This window comes from Egretta garzetta, unplaced genomic scaffold, assembly GCF_000687185.1.
Source record: "Egretta garzetta isolate BGI_Z169 unplaced genomic scaffold, ASM68718v1 scaffold118, whole genome shotgun sequence".
In the NCBI taxonomy this organism is placed as follows: domain Eukaryota; kingdom Metazoa; phylum Chordata; class Aves; order Pelecaniformes; family Ardeidae; genus Egretta; species Egretta garzetta.
In genome coordinates this window covers 7,770-28,252 of record NW_009260484.1, presented here as the reverse complement: position 1 = coordinate 28,252, position 20,483 = coordinate 7,770, and the positions used below count along the sequence as shown (strand labels likewise).

The 20,483-nt window shown below is 38.3% G+C and overlaps 1 protein-coding gene across 1 annotated transcript in view; it reads left to right on the top strand.

Annotated features, from left to right (window-relative positions):
• The window catches only part of RYR2 (ryanodine receptor 2), a gene marked incomplete at its 3' end in the record, with an annotated part of 215,856 nt that overhangs the window by 188,263 nt on the left and 7,110 nt on the right, over positions 1-20,483 (top strand). Inside the window, exons 8-9 of the mRNA XM_035899720.1 lie at positions 8,307-8,406; positions 11,717-11,813. Coding sequence (XP_035755613.1) covers positions 8,307-8,406; positions 11,717-11,813 — 197 coding nt within the window. The remainder of the gene's footprint in view (positions 1-8,306; positions 8,407-11,716; positions 11,814-20,483) is intronic.

Here is a 20,483-nt window from a genome sequence, read left to right as displayed (position 1 = left end):
ACAATGCTTACAGTTAAAACCTTACAAAAAGGTATAGCTTCTATCAAATGTTCTATGTCTATATGCTATTAAGAATAGTGTTGGAATGTCACCTTTTCATATTGCAATATGTTTTCAAGTAACTTGCCAATTATCTCCAAATTAAGACAAACAGGTTAACAATCCTGGGGGAAGATGCATATGTAAAAATAACAGAGGAGTAGAGTAATTCACAGGGCGGCTGTGTGGTGCTTAGTTATCAGCTGGGGTTAAACCACGACAAAAATGTAGTCGGGACTTTGTTTAATTTGTACAATACAAGGGGAGAGCAGAACTACGTCAGCTTCACAGTTGACTGAGTGCATCTTAATTACTTAGTGTTTTTTTTCCATTGACTTCATGACTTTATGATCCCAGTGTGGTCAGTAGGTTAGGGTTTAGACCTAGTTTGGTTTGCAACCACTGTTAAAGTACAAAATAAATGTCAGAACTTTCCTACAGTTCCCCTTCCCTGCTTTCCATCAAAAAAAGATTTTGGGACAATTGACTATATGTTTTTTTTTCCTTGAAGAATCATCTTTTTAATGGCAGCAAACAAGTGCTAAACTGATTGGAAGATCAGTGTTGAAATAGTAAGCTAAAGGTCCACGGATGTAGATTTTGGGTGTTTGTTGACTCACAGCAATCTCCCTAGGCAAGTTGTTCAGTTGCTCTGACTCTCACTATTCCAGGCTATACAACAGGATTTTAGATGCTTAATTTTCTGTGTAGCGTTTCTGAGGAAAAGCACTTACGTAAGTGCTCATGGCTTTATATAACACGAGCTGCACTCTCACCAGATCCTTCAAAACCTTGGCTCTGCCTCGACCCTCTTAGCGTAGAGCAAAAGGCTGTAAATATTGCCGCCATTTAAGTTCAAGCCAGAGTTGTTCTCTTCCCTTTCTTGAGGCAGTGCAGGCTGATGAACAGATGGAATATTTCCAGCACGTTTCCTCATCTTGTACATATTAGCATGTACCCCTGCACTGAGGCTTGCCTATACCTATTTTTAATTATCTACCATGACTGGTTTCAAAATTGCCTATTTTCAATAGTTTAGATATTCAAGTGTAATTTCATTCAAATTCATGAAGTGTCTGGATAACTTAGTCTTTTAAACATATTTCAAGAAAAAGTTCTTAAACATGAAGTTGAAATACAAAATGCATAAATTAAGATAAAAAATGAAAATTAGTATCAATGAGGTCAGTGTTATTCTGGCTAAGTCAGGAAAGAGGAAAAAAACCCCAACTTTGAATCTACAGTGCGCAGATTTCAGTATAATGCAACAGTTTCTGCACTGTGATATCTATGTAGTTGCTGTCCTGACTGTAATGCTGATCTGCATCTGCTTGATGCACATCTGTGAAGAAATCTTGAGGTTTATTTGTTTGACATAAATGACATTTGGGTGTGGTTTTTTTTTTGTTTGTTTGTTTGATTGGTTGGGTTTTTTTTAATACTGGAGACTAATATGAAACTAGTTGGAAACTTTCCTTTTGGAAGACTAACCTTTTTCTTGCAGATTTTTATCATGGTTATCTGATGACAGAGTTCACTTTCAAAAATAACATCATCCAAATGAGATAAATTATTTGCAAGGTGGAGCTGATATCTGTCATTTGTGCTGGACAGGAGGAGAGGTTCCTGAGTATTGGAAAAGCACTTTCTCTGCATCCTCTTGCATCAAATACGTTGTTTATTTTCAGCTCTCAGTTTTAATTCTCTTTATTATCAGATACTTGGGACAGCTTCTAAATAGCTGTAACACTTGTTGGTGCAGTAGTTCCAAGTAACATAGCAGTGTGTGATTTTTATTTTTTTAATTTTTTTTAATTTATTTCCAAAAAAATTATTTTCCCCCCTTTTCTTTTTTTTTTTCCCCCGAAGAGTATGAAACTCAGTATTGGACTTTGCTTTGTTCTGTGCAAGTTCACAATTCCATCTTTTTTTTTTGTTGTTGAAAAATAGTAAAAAACGTTGTTCTTAAATATAATATGAATCTGCATAAACAAACCTGAAATTTGTGGAACTAAGGTAGAGTTGAGCTGCTCTGTTACACTGATCATAATGCAGTTCCCACAGAGTCTTTATACAATTTGAAATGTTATTGTGGAGGCTGGTAGATCTTCGCAATAATTAAGGCTGTCAAGCTGCTCTGCCTTATAAAATCCTGTTTCCAAGTGCATTTAATCAAGTTCTTGTAATGTAAAAAATTACTTATTAGAAATAGTAGCATCTATTTCTGGTTTGATTTGTTTTGCTTTTTTTTTTTTAATCAGGCAGATAACTTTTTTAGTTCATCTAGAAGAGGTCAGATATCACTGAGCTTGAAGAAAAAAAATTCACATAATTAAGAAAATTAATCTTGTTTTCTTGAAAATGTAGAGCATCCCACGCTTTGTAACAAACTCAGGAAATTAGAAGGAGCATTCTTGATATCACAAGTGTACTTTTCACTAACCTTAAAAAAAAAAAAAAAAGAAAAAAGGGTAGTGAAGAAACATTCTCCTGAAATAATGCAGCTTGCCCATGCCCAGGGAAGATTTTTTAAAATTTTCTTCTAGTAGTGATGACTTTGTTTTGCATAAGCTAGATCTCTTCCACCTCCTGTGTGTTAAAGAACTGTTTAAACTCCCTCTACAGTGAATAATTAAATATGCCCCAACCTTGGTGGGAACAAGACATATCTTGGTGGCTCAAGGTGGGGATGAAGCCAGGCGCTGTATAGACAGCTGAGAACTGTGTTTTATGTGCTGTCAGCGATCTGCTGTCACTTAAGACATGCGGAGGAGGAAGCTATGAGAAAGTGGAAGGAATAAAAGGCAGGTTATGTAGCAGGGACAGGAGCCTGGGACTGAAGTGGGAAGGAGGGAAACTGAATGGGACTTGATTGGCTGAAAAGATTGGCAGCTGAAGGCAGGCAGGCAGTAAGGGACTAACAAATCATCTGGGACAAGAAGCTGGTGGCAAGGGACAAGAAGCTGGTGACAATTCGTTTTAGAAATTTGGGGCAGAAAACCTGTGCCATTTTGGCAGGGAGAATTGAAAGAAGAACCAGTGGAGTGGGACAACAAGAGAGATCTGTAGAGGAGGAGTGGGCTGGCTGGGGCAAACCAAACCGCTGGACAAAGATCCAGAGAGGGGAAAGTTGGGGACCAAGAAATGAGAAAGAATTGAAGGGCAGGAGTTGTGGTGAGTTTCTGGAGAGAAGTTTAATGCTGGCTGACATGGGAAGGAAGAGGTTGACCAAGAAAAAAGCCAAAAAGCCACACTGAGGCTTTGTAGGTCTGAGGAGAACCTTTTGAAGCAGAAGGAGGTCCTAATTCTGGGTGATGAGGTAGGCTGTAACTGGGTTGGGAAGTTGGATTGGCTAGGTGAGACATACAGGACTGGGATAAAGATTTGGAGAGGAAAAGAGTGGGAGAGGCCTGGTGCAATTAGGCTAGATAACTGCTATCAGCAACTATATCTAGGAAACACATCGTATTAAGGCCCAGCAGTTATATGTGGTATGCTGACAGCCTATTCCTGTTAGTGATTTTGTGTTAGTTTAGGTGGCAGATGTCTGAAAAGTGGTTTTAAAGTTTCCTTCTCTACCTATGGCTCATGTGGGTGTCAGTGTAATGCCACCTCCTGTAACTGGAAGGGGGGGTGGGGGAGGGGTTAACGAATTTTTTTTACATATAGGAAAATTATGTATAAATTATACCACAAAAAATAATTTTCTTAGACTTTGAAAAACCACAAGCATTAGAAAATGCAAAAATTATGGCACTGATATAGTTTATGAAATCTTTTAAATATACAGCCACACTGGCTTTTTATGGAATGCTGTCTCAGTGCTGATAAAAGTTAGATGGAAGTGTTGGGGCTGAGCAGCAGAGAGGCTGTGGAACAAAGCAACTTGAAGATGTAATTTCAGGCTGAAAATTGCAGGTGGAGGATTGGTGGTACAATGCTTAGGTGATTATTTTCATGGAGAATTAGAATCTGTACGAGACTGCTGTGGAATTTGCTGAGCAGATCGTGTTTTATATCAGGCTTGCTTTCAAGAGGTCAATAACTCTTCATCCCTTACCAGGAATATTCCTTTCCTGAATTGTGGCCCTGAGGTCTCTTCCTTCTGCTAGAAGTTGAGGTCCCAGAGTTTCTCAGTCTTGATACCTGTAACTGAGATGAATGGAAGATGTGCCTTGAACATTAAAGCTGCATATAACACAGTCTACAGTGCAAATGAAACAGGGTCTTGTCACCTCAACTTGGGCATCCCAGATTAATGAAAATTTCTTAGTGTAATTATGTACGTCCTCTCCCAGTTGGAAAATGGGCTATAATGCTACTTCTCTGGGGTTTTGAGAAAATGAATTAATTAACATTTGTTGCGTTCTGTGAAATGCTGTAATTGTTGGTAGCAAGAGAAAAGCCTATGAGGAAATTAATAATTCTCTTTTCAAAGCTTTGAAGAATTGACTATATTGAATAAAGCATGAGGCTGCAGGCTGAAGCTTGAGGAGAAAACAAAGCACTGGGCAGCTGTTCATGAAGTGAACTCCTTTATCCTGTATATATAATGAGGCAGCACTTGTGGAAAAAATTGTACAGGATCATGCCATTGAAGATTGTAATATGATGCGCTCACCAGAAGCCATTCTTTTTCCATAGGCTACTTTGACATTTCCTAATATTTTAATATTTCTGTAAAATTAATATTTTGTTAATGAAAGCTCTTGTGTCTAATCATACTAAATAATAATAATTTGAAAGCATAGTAGCTGATGTGCTTCAGGCTTTTTGTAGTTATAGCACAGAAGGATAGCTAATATAAAGAGGGGAATGCAGACTACCCCCACCTACCCTCTGTGGAATCCTTATGCTTTCCTGTCATGCATATACATTGTAATTTTTTTAATGCATATTTTTTTTCCTTCCTTATTTAAAAAAAAAAAGGGGGGAGACTATAGTTGTATAGTTTTGTGTTTGGTGGTTTGGAGTTTTTAGTGGGTTTTTTTGTGGTGTTTGGTTTTTTTTTTTTTAAAGTTATAGATTTTTTGATTTCTGTCTGAAAATAGAGATATCTCTCACGTGGACATCTTCATTTTGCTTTGCCTAGTCTCAAACTGACTAAATAAAAGTAGAGAAATGTACAAAGTGCTCCCCCTCACTCAGATGCATGCGTTCTCACTTGTGCACCACTCACGGGAATGAACAGATGTTCAAGACCTGGAACACCTCAGAAGTTCTTGGGTCATTGAGGATAGGTGCCTAAATGGTTTGAAACTGCTTCTCTGTCCTGATCATTGTAGTAATTTTAAGACAGTTAGAGAGAAAAGGGGAAATAGCAAGGGCTGTCAGAGTCTCCGTGTACAAAAGAGAAATAGATTGAATTTGATCATGTCTGTAGCCTCCATCTCTGCACCTCTGCTCTGGTACTAACTTCTGAAGCAGTGTGGTTGATGCTGTTGTTGTGTGAAGAACTTAAGCATTCAGGGAATTGCTCTGCCTTGTAAGCAGTTCTCAAAAGGTACCAGAAAATAAACTTTCTTTATTGTTTTTCTTTTGCTATTCTTGCTATTTGGCATGGCCCAAGACTGAAACCAGAGACATCATAATGTAAGGTGCAGATAGAAATAGATACTGCTAGATGAGATGTCAACATTGACACACCTTAACCAAGAGGAAGCTTGAAGGAAAAGTTTTGCTAATTTAGGAGATTGTTAGTCTATCAGTAGGAAAGAGAAATCTAGCTTTTTGGTTGAGCCTGAACACCAGTGCAGAAAAGATATTTGGGTGGCACAGAAGGCTGAAGGACCTGCCTGTAACTGTGAAGATCCATACCAGGATTAGAACAGACAGCAGGACTCCTGAACCAAACATATTTCTGCTTTGCAAATGTTGTTACTGCATACCTGAAAGGCACGTGCTACACCTGTTGTCCTCATTGATGATGGCAACCTGCTACTTCTGCCAGATACTCTGTTATGCCAGCTAGCAAAGATCTGTGTAGTAGGTACAGAGGCTGCTCAACACCAGTGTGAGTGTTATGTCCACATCCTCTTTCATTTTGATAGTTTTATTGTGCTGAAAGTAGCAAACCAAGCACCAAATAATTTGCAAACAGGCAGCAGGTTGCTTTAAAATAACATTGAGATTGTAAAGTACAGCACTGAGAAGTTAGGCAATGCCAGGATTAAGGCTAGCATCTCTGATCTGTTGGATTTTTTTCTATACATTTGATGTAATTGAATCCTTGAATATCCATTGACAGGCTACCTCCTCTACAGGGTCAAAACTTCGTTTTATTGTTTCCTATGGATGGTGTCCAGGGGATGAACACCACAACATATGGAGTTGCAGTTGCCAAGACCCCTGCCTTCAACTGTAAATTGAAGGATGCAGGAAGCAATATAGGGAGGTGAAGGAAAGAAGAGATTTGCAGAGATATACTCTCTGTTTCCCTACTTTGGAGGTCATGTGTTATATTAGGTCATTTATACCATACTTTTAAAAGATTTAATTCTCTGATGGCTCAGCTTGAGACATCTGGGTTATATTCAGAGCTGTAACTAGAGTCAAATGAGTGGATAAAAATAACAGGTGAAGAGAGATATCAGCAATGTGGTTTTGTTCAGTGTCCTATCTATAAAATGGAATGCTAATTCAGCTGATACCATTGTGTGTGAAAGTAAGTTCACTAACATGTACAAAGCACACAGTTACAAAAAGTGCTCTGGTGATGGCAGATCTAAATGACAGTGTTGTTATCCTCTTTCTCTTTTGCTTGCCCTGAATCACATGTTTTCCACTAAAAGTAATATTCCTGCTTCATTGAGCTCATTGTCCCTAACTGGAATCCATGTAGTGATCTCAGAGAAAACCTAACAGTATAGTTCAGGCCAAGAGGGCAGGAATGGGACTGGCGGTATGCTGAGGGTTGTAATCTCTCAGCCTGGTCTGCTGTTGACTATGTAAGGGGAAAGTAAGAGGTGAAGCAGTGGTTTGTTCATTGAACATCCTCCATTACATGTCTTGAGTGACACTGGTGCAGTGGAAAAAAAATGGCTTTTGTGAGATCTCGTCTGTCACTAGCTCTTACGGGAGCCATCAAAACAAGCTGATGTATTAGTTCTTGTACCGTTGTACAGCTAGAAGACGTGCAGGCAGGAAGAGAGAAGGCAGCTGTACATATCACTGGGAATCTACCCCCTTCTCATTCCCATTGCCATTTTTGTCTTCTGTCTGGTTAATAATTTTAGCCAAAAGGTGTTAGTGTTGGTCACAACATACAGGAACAGAGACCAATACTACTGTGTAATTGCTGTCCAGTGGTTTAAAATAAAGTTTTGATAAATGTGTCTAAATGTTGCTGCACTTGAAAAGTTATTACCTGGTACAATAAACAGTATACTTCAAAGCAGCTGCTTATTTATAGACCGCTTGGTTCTATAACCTTATAATTGTATAATCTTATGTTGTTTGTCACTTAACGGTATATCAGAAGTATATGTCCTAGTGGGACAAAGGCTTTTGCATGGATGTGGTATATGATGTACCTTGAGATTAGAAATTCTGAGACAATAATGTCCTTGAACTAGTTGAAAAACACATGTGCGCATGCACGCACACACACATATGAAGAATTCTGAGAAAAGAAAGCATCTGTGGCATTCACTGGAAAGACCTGCCACTTTGACAGAAGATACGCAATAACTCAGTACAAGAAGAGCACCCATCAAATGCTTAGGCAGGAAGTGAGCCTTTCGGGGAAAGAGAGTTTCAGATTTGCTTGGATTGTGAAAACTTTGTGCAAGAATATATTTTGGGAACTTACAAAGTTGATTGCTCCATTTCTTTGATCTGATGGCAGTTTTAGGAAGCCAGTGGCCCACAAGAAATAATTAAGTGGTGAGTTACACCTGAAACACAGATTAATGTCCCATCCTAGTATTCAAACTTTGTGGAAATCCCATTGCATATAGAAGAAGGAGCACCAGTGTAAGACCCCTGCAGCAGTTAATAATCAGTTCTTCAGAGTGTTTGCTATGGTCTAAGACCCCAAAGAGGTGACCATTTTGTGCCATTTAGGTATGTCTCATGCTGTTATTATTCTAGCTTTATTTCTACTGTCCCTCGAAGAGTACCCAGGTCTGATTTTGTGTTTACTCATACAGTCAATATGAGCAATTTATGCACAAAAGATCCAAGAGAATGTTTGATATTATTATTGTCTACTGTAACGAGATTTTTAATTAATACCAAATAAAAACCTCTCTCTTTCCTGGTTGTAGCATCTCTCTTATGGCAATGGTAGCTTACATGTTGATGCAGCCTTCCAGCAGACGCTCTGGAGTGTAGCACCAATCAGTTCAGGAAGTGAAGTTGCCCAAGGTAAGATTGACGCAACTTTAATTATTGAAAGACTGATTGTAAATGCAATATCTGAAAAATCAAATTATTCTCCCAAGTGTGGCTGAAGTGTGTGAGTGGGTTTCTCTTATGTAAACGTTCAATCCAGTAAATAAATATATAAATGTTCTGAAAAGAGAGAGGGAAGATTATGCTGAAAGTGACACTAATGGTTTTCTACATGTTTTTCTTCTAAATACTGAACAGATCATTTAAATCTCATTTTCTAAAGGTATGATAATGTTCATAACACTTTTTTTAAATGGCTTTTGGTCCTGGTTTAAATTATCTCAGATTATTCTGATGTATGCGGTCATGGTTACATGTTCCTGAGACTGAGTAAAAGATGTGCAACAGGATTGGAAGCAGGATGTGAAATCTGAGGAGTTAAGAATGGGAATGGTTTTGCTGGGAGCTTAGGGGAAGAAAAACAAAAGGAGGGAAAGACGGAAAGAGACGGGCTAGAATAACTTTCAAATTTTGTTTATCTTATTTAGGAATTAAGATGGGTTTTTTTAATGCAACTTCTGACATGAAAAAACAAGGATCCCTGAAGTTATGCCATGCTGGTTCCACAGAGAAGAAAAAAAGTCATCTTTTCAGAAATGTTTTTCAGGGTGTAAAGACTAATGATTTCTAGTTTCCTACAAAATCACTGTTTTGAATAGATTTTGTAGTAGAACCATAAGAAGGTTAAAGCAGCAGGTTCTTTCTTACTCCCTGGGATTTTTGAGTACTGTTTTTTTGAAAAGGCATACACTGAAACGTCACATCAGGGTTTTTTATCCATGGTATTTTAAAACATGGCTTTAGTATGCTCTTGGAGATTTGCTCATTCAGCTTTCAAGGACAGCATTGCTAACATCTTTCAACATACTGTGTTTTTAGACTATGAGAATCATTGTGCACATTCAGATTGACATGGCTTCTCTTGCAATCTATTATTAAAAAAAAAAAAGGTAGTGCATTGCTTAACTATGTCCTAAACTTCATGGAGAAAACTTTCTTCTCTCAAACCTGTTGCCTCTTCCTATAAACTCCATTCTCCTTGTCCTCCCACTGCTGGCAGCTCTGGTGTGGCACTCATGTTGTTAATCCCAGTACATCTTATTAGCTGAGACCCAGATTTGTGCTGTGCCACATCTGTCTGGCTGGTGAACCTCACTAGTGAGACCTGCTTGGCTGTTTGGGAAGCAGAAGTCCACAATGATAGAGTACAGTGTCATGTTATCCACTCATACCCATAGGAAATAATGTGAAAATGATGTAATATGCTTTTAGTAGCTGGGCATTTTGTTGCATATTTGCTTGTTCTTTGTTGCTTTCCATTTTCACTTTTCTCAGGTATAGACATTATCTTTGTTAAGCAGCATCTTTTCTAGAGAAGATCAGCTGGCTGGTGTCAGAAAGAATTAGAGCAAAGGGCTTACTCTATCAAAACCGAAAATGCTCCTGTAATCAAGTTGTCTTGTTGTGAAAGAAGAGTGAATCTGACACTTAGTGTGTAATACCTTACTCTATATGCCTCAGTAAAACTGTAGCAGGCTGGAGGAAATTACCCCAAAAAGGGGAAAGAGGAATAACTTTGGCAGTATCTGCAAAATTCTTTGTCATCTTCATAAACAAAATGTTATTGTATAGGGATACACTACAATACCCTCTCTTAATCAAAAATAGATTAGTAGGTGAAACTCTTTAGTTAAATGAAATTACTGCAAAGTGAAAATAATGGGTAAATAGTTTGTAAAATGAACTAAGATATTGGAGGTAGTTAGTTACAAGAAAATTACTTCTTTTTCCATGCATTTCTGCAAAACTGGCTTAGGTTAGAAGTCAGTTTATTGTTTAAGTCAAAACAGAGCTTTAGAGTCAGACAAATAATTCTGCTAATTCTGTAGCATGACATGGATGGGGGACACCTTATAAACAAAACAAAGAAATCCAAAAAAGCTACGAAGAGCATAAAAATTAATTTAAATATAACTACTGTTACCGAGACATACTGCTCTGTGTCAAAATCAAGAATTTAAAAATCCAGTGCTAGAACTGGTTGCATAAATACTAGTTTGATATTGATTTCTAAGGTTTAAAAAATATATCCTGAAATATTCCCTGATACGTATATTCAGGGAGAAGATTTCCTGTAGCTTCAAAATAAACCTGTGAAATGTGTACAGTGTGACTGTTGGGTCTTCAACACCACTTCCCTGTAGAGATCTGTCTTGCTGCACAGCATTACTTGTTAATATACACATCGCTTCAAAATATTATTCCAATAATATTTTTCAAAAACATCTTTTTGCTATAATGCTAACTCCAAGGAATTATGTTCCTACATCGTGCTCAAATGCAGAATTTGATATTAACCACTTCTAGCAAGAAGGAAAGGTGAGTTTAGGAAACAAACACATCACTTGTTTAGCCTGTCAGACTGAAAAAATAGCATTGAATTGTGCTTAAAATCTACAAAGTCTTAGTATTCTTCAGTTACTAGATTATAATACAATATTTGTAGGATAGCATAAAATTATATTTCTTTTCAATGTCCTATCGCTGCTGTGAAAAGACTGATGAAGAAGCATCTATTTTGTTAATATCTTTACTGATTAGACTTATGGCCTTACTTTCATCTTCTGGCTGCAATGTCCTGGGTCTTCAAATATTGTGATGCTATGTGTATGCTCTGTACAGGTACAGTGGTAGTATAGGCAGTGTAGGAGTTTCCCTTTGGAGTTGAAATAAATTGTGATTGACTGTTGGCAATCTTAAGTCAAGCAGAGCTTTGAGTAGATCTTCCCATAAGGTTTTCTCACAGAAAACTTCCAAAGACTCCAAAAAGGATTTTAAAGTTAATTAACTAATTGAAGAAATCAATCTTTGTTTTGTTAATGTATAACCTTAACTTAAACCCAGAAGTGCATAGGTAAAATGGAAGAGTCTCCCACTTTAGCTGTTGTAATCTGGGAGAGAAGTACTTGCTTCCTTGCTTCCGTTGGATCAGTCTTTTCCTGAGTTACACTAACTCTGCACAGTCCCCTGATGGTGGCTCACTTTCTCCTGATCCACCCTTTCCTACTTGCTGACTTGCAACTTTTCTCACTTGGCAATGTTCAGATGGCTCCCCAGGGTATGAGATATCTTCCCCTCCTTCTGACTCTATTTTTAAAGTAGCATAAAATACCAACAGGGGAAAAAACCCCAAAAGCCTGGTAGCATTTATTACAGTTTGAACTATAGTTTAAGTCTTGCTGCATTCAGACAAATGCACTTGATTTTTCTCCCTTTATTCAAGGATATCTGATAGGAGGGGATGTTCTCAGGTTATTGCATGGTCACATGGATGAATGTTTGACAGTCCCTTCGGGTGAACATGGAGAAGAACAAAGAAGGTAGGTTTCCAGCTTATAATAGAATAATAACAAATGTTGCTGAGTCAATATTGTCACTGACAGTACAGATTTTTGAAGGTTATTGTGATGAGATGTGTTACTCATAAGAAGGAATATTGTTGAGAGGAACTTTGGGCATGAGCCTCTTGCATTTTCTTTTCAGTGTTGTTCAAGTTGGAACTCACTTACCAGTGGTAAAGCAATAGTGATATTTATAACTTATGTTACTGACTTAAGAACACTGTGAATGAAATGCGATGGTTTCTTTACTTCTGTCATTTTCTGTAATCACAAAAAAATTCCTCAGGACAGGGTATGTTAAGATTACTGCACTTCTACTGTCCTTCAAGGCTACCAATCTGGGTATTGATCTCCGGTGTACCTGTCATGGTAGTTTAGAACTTAATTTATGGTTATTTTCTTGACTAAAGGAATCCTAGAACGGAAGTAGAGATGTGATGACAGCCCGGTATGTGTATCTCTCTGTTAACTAATAAATCCCAATGGTGAGAAGAGTGGCACTGAAAGTGGCATGTCTCAGTGGAGTGATTTGATAGGTGAATCAAAGTCCTGTTTATTTGCTCTAATAAAATATACCCTAATCTTCTTTTTAGTAGGGCAGTGTCATATGATTTATTTTTACCTTCAGACTGAAGATTGCTAAATGGTGATGTTGATTTAGGAATACTTTGTTTAATGCAGCATATTGGGTAGCTTCATTTCCATGACAAAGAAAGTGCTGTTCATTCATTTCCAAATGAGTTTTCTTGGTTTGCAAATAGAAACATGTTTTTTATTCTATTTTATTCTTATTTGTGAAGGTAAGCACAAGACACTGGAAGGGCTCATAAAATATAGGAAAAATCTTCCATTAATTTTTAAATATTAATGAGAAAAACTTCAGAGTTTTCTTATACAGCTGCTAACCAACCCTTCCTGGCTTTTTCTCATTTTTACACAAGGGAACAGTTTTTGAACACAGAAGAAATTTCAAAATGCTAAGACTTAAAATGTGATTAGTTCATGTTTTAATTTGAATTACTGTGTAATAGATCCATTATAGCTTGGAGTTTACTGCTGCTATTATAATCCTCAGCCTGACAGTGATGAAAAGATAAGATGATAAATGAATAGAATCCTTTAGTGTTTTCTTTTGTTTCAGTTTAAATCCTGAAAAATTTCTTTAAAAAATTGTAGTTGCATTGTAATTGCAGATTTATGGGATGATCAAGCACTTCGGTAATGAACTTTTAACACTTAAGGACACACTAAAAATCTGTCTCTTTACCACAAGAGTAACGTTGTATATAAACTGCAATAAAGGAGCACAAAGTTGCAAGTTAAGAAAAAATTCATTTGATCTGCTTGTGCATTCACATGATGCATTTTTGTGTCCTATAACATGGGAAGAACAGGGTTCATTTCTTATGGTGCAGACCAGCTTGTTGTTATTCTTTCTGCAGTGCCTACCTGTTCCCCTATCTGTCTAGTACCCCAAAAGAAGCAGAGCTAGTAGACAACAAATAGTACATATGTCTTTGTCTTTATATCTCCTGATGGCAATACTGAAAAACACTGTGTCTCAGTGCTTCATAGAAACCAGATTTGATCTTCTGAAATGTTCTTCTAGTTCGGGAGCTTTCTTTAATAAATATGTCTATCTCGTATTCTGACTCTTGCCTATTCAAAATAATATCTAAAAAGAGAATTTGTGCCTCCTTTCAGTTTTCAGTATGTGTGCGTACCTTATTTTGATGGGTGGTATTTAACTGCTGGTAGAATTATATTTAAAAGTATGGGTAGTTTTGGCAGGTAGGAAATTGTAAGAGAAATTATTTTATCTTTCATTTTAATTTCAGTTCTGTATCTTTTGTACATAAGGCATGGTAAAGTATGATATATTTGGAGTATTCTTTCATTGCCTTTTGAAATAGTCTGGTGATAGGTTATTGTGGTTGTGCTTGGTTTGTTTTGTTCCAGCACATGCCTGAAGAGCAGCTCTGCTCTGCAGAATGGCAGTGCAAAGGAATGCTGAGAAGTTGCATCTCTGTTGTGGCTCAGTAATTCCTCCATCTCATTTTTATTTTTCTGCAAAGGCCTCCTATTTATGCCTTTTCAAAGAAATAAAAGATCAGACAGTCTGAAAACAACAGGTTTATTCTATAGCGTCACCTGGTATCTAATCCTAGGAATGAGTAAACTGTTTTGATGTGAAGGATCCTCCGAGGTATTTTCTAAAAATAACTGCTGTTTTTCTCTATTCTTGGAGCATTGATACAATTAGATAAATTTGAGTATAAAAGTGTTTCAAAGATTACCAGAAATCCAAAATAAAACACAGGTTCTCAAGCTGCTTATACTCTTGTGGAATGTCATTTAGCACAGTGGAGACCTAAAGTACAGTGAGAGTATTCATGATTACAGTACCAAACAGCTTCCTCTGAGGCAAGGTCATCCAAATCTGCACTGGAAGAGGCCTAGTGCAGTGGCAGAAATAATCATATAAAAAGCGTGTAAATTTTCTTTCCACAATGTGTTCTGAATGTGTACTGTGTTTCCTCGCTTAATTATTGAGCTCATGTGCTTAACCACGTGGTTCTTAAATTGTGCTACACTGATCACTAGAAAGTGGGGTGGAATCACGATGTTTTTGGAAGAGGAACTTTGGTATTGAGTGGTGAGATGCAATTGCACAATGAGCAGTGGAAAAAGAGCAATGTTCATGGTCAACTTCTGACACAGGCGAAGCAGGTATTTGCCCAAGGTGAGAGACTGGTTGGGAGAATGATTTTGTTCCCTCCCTCAAAGAACCAAGATCCAGAAAGCTCCTGTGGCCAGTAATGGCTACCCATATTCTTACATGCACAGCCCACTCTGTACTGTCCCGTGGCCATGGCCCCTCGATTCTGGAAGGCGGGGGAGCCATCACAGGGCTGCAGGCTGCTGGAGCAGCAGTGGCTTCTCCCTCCCGCAGGCAGTGTCATTGCGCTGCCTCAGTTGTGTGCACCTTCTGCCCTGGCAGCAGCAGATACAGGCACATGATGGGGGTAAGCACAGTGGCAAAGTGTCTAGGCTACCTATTGCCAAGGCTGTTGTGTCTTGGTGCATTTGAATTTCCAGTGAAGATGGTACCTGGAAGAACTGGTCTGCTGCTGCTATTCAGCTGAATTTGGTTGAAATTGCTGAGAAATTTCCAGTTTTCTCTGATGAAGCTGCCTTTTATGAGGTGATACTTGGCTCCTCATTGTGAAATATGTCCATCTGATTCGTGTTAATATGGAACAATGCTAGGGCCGCATAATGACATACCCTTGTATAACCACAAGCCTAAGAAAAGCAGAGAGGTTAATATATATCGCTCTTATCTTGCACCCCCCCAGCCGCCTCCTCACAGTGGCGGGGGGCGGGCGATGTCCCCTGCCGGGCGTTTCAGTATAACCGGTTAAACCGGTCCTATTACTGACCAAAACAAGAGAAGTTTAAGACCCGCCTATTGCTGGGGGATATATAAACCAGAAACGAGAACTGTATGGAGTGCGTCTTGGCATGGCAAAGACTCCCAGCATACCCAGCGCTGTTTGCTTGCCTTTATTCGTTTAATAAATTGTTAATTTTGATTGAAATCCTGTTTGGGACTCAGTCATTTATCACATGATGTAACGCCAGTGAGACGTTATTTGAAGATTACATCTCTGAATTATAAACAGTTTAAGACTACTCTGAATATTTGTGTAGTGGGAGACTCAGAGAACTGATTTAAACAGATTCTTGCAGTAGTAACTCACGAAAAATAGTAAAATAGGGTTTTATTGCCTGAACTATTTTTTTTTCCTGAAAAAGATCCAGCTGGAATCGGAAACCTTAAAACAAGTTTAATAATTATAGTGGCTTTTTACCACACAGAAGTTTCTAGGCTGGGGGGTGTGTGTGTGTGTGCGCGCGCTCCTGTCCACTCGGAAATTTACTTTTCCTTTGGAAGCACCTTCAATTAGATTCTCCCTGAAGTTGCTAGGTTAGTTTGCTTTATAATTAAAAAGCATTCCAGTTAGAAGCAGTTCAAATAGACATGTTTGTGGTTATATGTTGGTTTACTTGATATAGCAGCACTGCTTTTAAAAACATGATGGGCAGAGTGAGCATGGCCCTGGTAGTTTTCACTCACTGCGACCCAGATAAAGAACAAAAAAAGGAACAGGCAGAAGGTTAAGTATGTGCAATTTCACTGAATTTAAATATAAGTTACTGCACATTCTAGTTAGGTATGTTGCTGGTTTAAGGACAGTGCTTAAATCCTTGCGCATAGAATCCTTAAACTGTCTTTTTATTATTTAAAATGCCCTAGTTATCTATAGCAAGCTAGACTTAAATTTGCAGTGCTGTTTCCATAGCACTTCAATTCAAATTTCAGAAGCATTTCCAGGCAGATTAAAGAATAAATACAGGTATAGATATACAAGAGAATGCACAGTATAATCAGCTTGGTGTTCTTCTGGTGGTTACTTTGATTCTATTTACCTTCAAAGCCAGGGGAAAATTCTGCAGCAGCCCAGTAGCTGGGAGTCTGTATTTATCCTGACTCATTTTCCGACACACTCTGCCCACTCGGGTTGTGGCCTGGCTCCCATCACAGGAGCTGATAGAACTGCTTTGTCAGTTGCGCGTATGGGAATGGGGCAGACCCACAAATGTTTCCTTGATTTATGTATTTTCTTACAGGAGAAATTTGTTAATAATTTTAAAACGGGGGGAGGGTCAGGAGGTTGTGTATGATTATCCAGCAGAAGATTTAAATCACTGTTTGTATTACAGGTACCTTGAAATGGTCTTTGCTTTCATTTGGCATCTTCTGTTGAAATTGTGGTACTCTTTTTTAAAAATTTTTTTTAACCTGTATTTGGTAATTATAGTATTGAGTCTTCACTTGTGATTTTATAATATCAAAGGAATGAATAAATTTATTCTAACTATGGTGGAAGTTGGGTTTTAGAGCAGGTATACATTGGAAGTGCCTCTGTGAAATTGTTTATCATTGTTTCACTTATAATTAAGGTTGTGCACACAACTGCATCAGTCAACAGCCCCCTTTTTTTACTGTTCAATTAAGAGGCATTGTTTTACCCTTCTGACATTGCATTATGTGTGTCATTTTTATTTTCCTGCAAAAACATCAGCTAGTTATTAATACAGTACTTTGCATGAATGTAAAGTTTTGGATTACTTTGCATTTTTGGGTTTGGTTGGTTGGTTTTTTTACTTCGAAGTCCTCCAAAACCAATGGCAGATAGCAGTGGAAGTATGTAATCAAAATTATTTGTTGGTTTTTTTTTTTTTTTTTTTTTTTTGTTTTTTTTTTTTTTTTTTTTTTTTTTGAGTTTTGATGCTTGCTCTTTATTATACCACCATCATTCATACTTGTTTAGAACTTAAAGTCCACACAGGAGTAGGGCTGTGGTATTCATAGTTCCCAGTGTAGAAGGGGGCCATGAATGTTCTTATTGCAACTAATTTGCATTTTGATTTGCTGTATGTATTTTAAAGTGATGGCTGCAGTACAGTTTGGACCCTTCAGAAATACACTGTTACATAAAGAAATTACCTGTGAGAAGAGAGCAAAGTGCTCCTGGCTTTTTTAAAATATCACTTGGGGTTGAACAGACTCAAATTTCTTAAACCATCCTATCAGCATAGGCCTTCATGAGGGAATGTATATGTGTAGCCTAATTCCAGGAGCAGTTTTGTCATTCCTGCCTTTGAGACTTTCTCTGGGGTAAACGTATTATGTTAAGACTTTTGTAAATTGTATTGAACATTTGTGTTAGTCTAAGAAATGGATAGACAGGGTTGTAAAGCGATGAAAGTCAAAATCAGTGTGACAGCAAATGCCAGCTCCTTTTCGCTTTCCTTTCCATGCTATTTTCTTTAGACTCTTTGGTACGGCATTACAAACTAGTGAGGTCTGTTGTACCCCAGAAAGGCCGGGATCTGGCATGTGTGAAGGATTATTTATGACTGAAATATGAACTCAGAAAGTTTTCACCCAGTATGAATCAATAACCTTTTACCCACGCTCAAAACAACCCATGAGCCTTGAACAGTAATGGCTATGCTTTTATAAATTAATTTGGAAAACTTCATAGAGCCCTTTAGTGATTGATTTTTCAAATTAAAAATAGAACCACCTTGCTTGTTATTGAAGGGAGTGGAACAATTTCTTTAACTTGACTTTTGACTTCTTATTTGGATTTGTTAATTTGTGTGTAATCCAGGTACAATATTGTTATGTTATTTATGCCATATTTATGGCACCTTGATTCATTCCAGGTTACTGAGTGTTACTCCATTATTTCCTTGTTATGGAACTTAGGATTTCTGGGTTCTTGAACCAAGGGTACTTCATTAGTATTGAAACACTGTCATTTAATGTAATTTATTTTAATCTCATTTAATGCCCATTTTTAGTCAGTGAATTTCACTGAGATGATTGCCCTCTCTCTGCTCAACAACACTTTAATAAGAATATTATTTCAATAATGATTCTCCAGGGGGTTTGATACGTGGTAGTCTATTTTAGACTTGTATCATTAATTCATTATTTTAACTGGAGATAAGAGGTTTGGATACCAAGCTTTCTTTTTGATCTTTACTGTTGCTTTGCCCCTACATCACATCTCGGAAAGCTAGAGGAGACTGCTGGGAATAAGCAAGTGAGGGCACGGTCAGTTCCCAGCTCACTCGTCCTGCCTGGTGCGGCTGCCGGCCAGCAGTTGCGCCATCCACAGCGCTGTAATTACAGCCCCGAGACTAATTGGGCAGCAAGTTCCAGCACTAGTGACTGTTTACGTTAAGGGGGATTAAACAGATTAGAGACACAGTCAGGAAAAGAATGATGTTTTAAGTTTAATTTATGGTCATAGGTCAGACAAAAAATGACTTCATTACACCGACTAATTAGCTATATTAAATTTTATAGCAAAGATGAACTGAAAATTCTCAAAGGTTCTGAATTCCTTATAAATATTTTTATTTGAAATAAAAGTGGTTAATACCCTTACTCCATAAATGTAGAATATGCACATAAATTGTTTTGGAAAGAATAGAAAGAAACAGGCAGGAATGAGTGTTATGGGCATGGCTCAGAAGATATAAGGCATCCCAAGCTTTCTAGGGGAAGACTAATACTCCCTGTAGCTCTTGTTGCCTTCTCTTTTTCTGCTGTTATTTCTACTTTCCTCAGGCATTTACATTATTTATAAATTCACAATATTTTTTTGTAATTTGCACATTTACTGTTTGGTAAGTAATGTGCATCTTTTGTGCACTTTGCAATTTGAAATTTGATTTTTTCCATCCCATCAATGTAAATCTGTTGTAACTCTTTGATAGTCAGAGAAGTTTTGTAGGTTATTCACATGTTATTAAAAGCAATGTTTCATTTGACCTAGTAATATCAGTATGTGATATGAGCTGGCAATGTGTGCTGGCAGCCCAGAAGGCCAACCGTACTCTGGGCTGCATCAAGAGAAGCGTGGCCAGCAGGTCAAGGGAGGTGATTCTGCCCCTCTACTCTGCTCTGGTGAGACCTCACCTGGAGTACTGCGTCCAGCTCTGGAGCCCTCAGCACAAGAAGGACATGGAACTGTTGGAGCGGGTCCAGAGGAGGACCACTAAAATGATCCGAGGGCTGGAGCACCTCTCCTATGAGGACAGGCTGAGAGAGTTCGGGTTGTTCAGCCTGGAGAAGAGAAGGCTGCGGGGAGACCTGGTTGCGGCCTTTCAGTACTTAAAGGGGGCCTACAAGAAAGATGGGGAAAATCTTTCTAGCAGGGCCAGCTGTGGCAGGACAAGAGGTAATGGTTTTAAACTAAACCAGGGTAGGTTTAGACTGGATATAAGGAAGAAATTCTTTACAGTGAGGGTGGTGAAACACTGGAACAGGTTGCCCAGAGAGGTAGTGCAAGCCCTGTGCCTGGAAGCATTCAAGGCCAGGTTGGACGGGGCTCTGAGCAACCTGATCTAGTTAGCAGTGTCCCTGCTCACTGTAGGGGGGTTGGACTAGATGACCTCTAGGGGTCCCTTCCAACCCAAAACATTCTATGATTCTATGATCTGCTGTGACCTATCCCTGTCAGTTTCAGGAAGGATTAAATATTAGGAATTGTACTTCCTTTTCAGCACTGAACTTTGTCAAGAATATATAAGAAGAAATGGGGTGCATCCTATCAAATAATATTTTGCAAGTTCTAAGGAAGTTGGTTTGAGCAATCTCAGAGCAGTGTACTACATTTATTTTAGTGAAAGGAGTTCTTAGAAAAAATAAAAAAAGTGTGAGATGCTCTAGGTTATGAATTTATTCAGCTGCTCTGGGGCAATTGTTAGTATGTGTGTTACGGTAAAGGCAAAGCGTATTGCGTTTCCTACTAAAACCTTGCCACGTGGTGGGGCTATAGGGGTGGCTTCTGTGCGAAGCTGTTGGAAGTTTCCCCATGTCCAACAGAGCCAGTGCCAGCCAGCTCCAAGATGGGCCGCTGGCCGGCCAAGGCCAAGCCCATCAGCAACGGTGGTAGTGCCTCTGTGATAACATATTTAAGAAAAGGAAAAAAACCCAACAACCTAGGGGCATTTTGCAGCCAAAGAGAGGAGTGAGAGTATGTGAGAGGAGCGGCCCTGTCG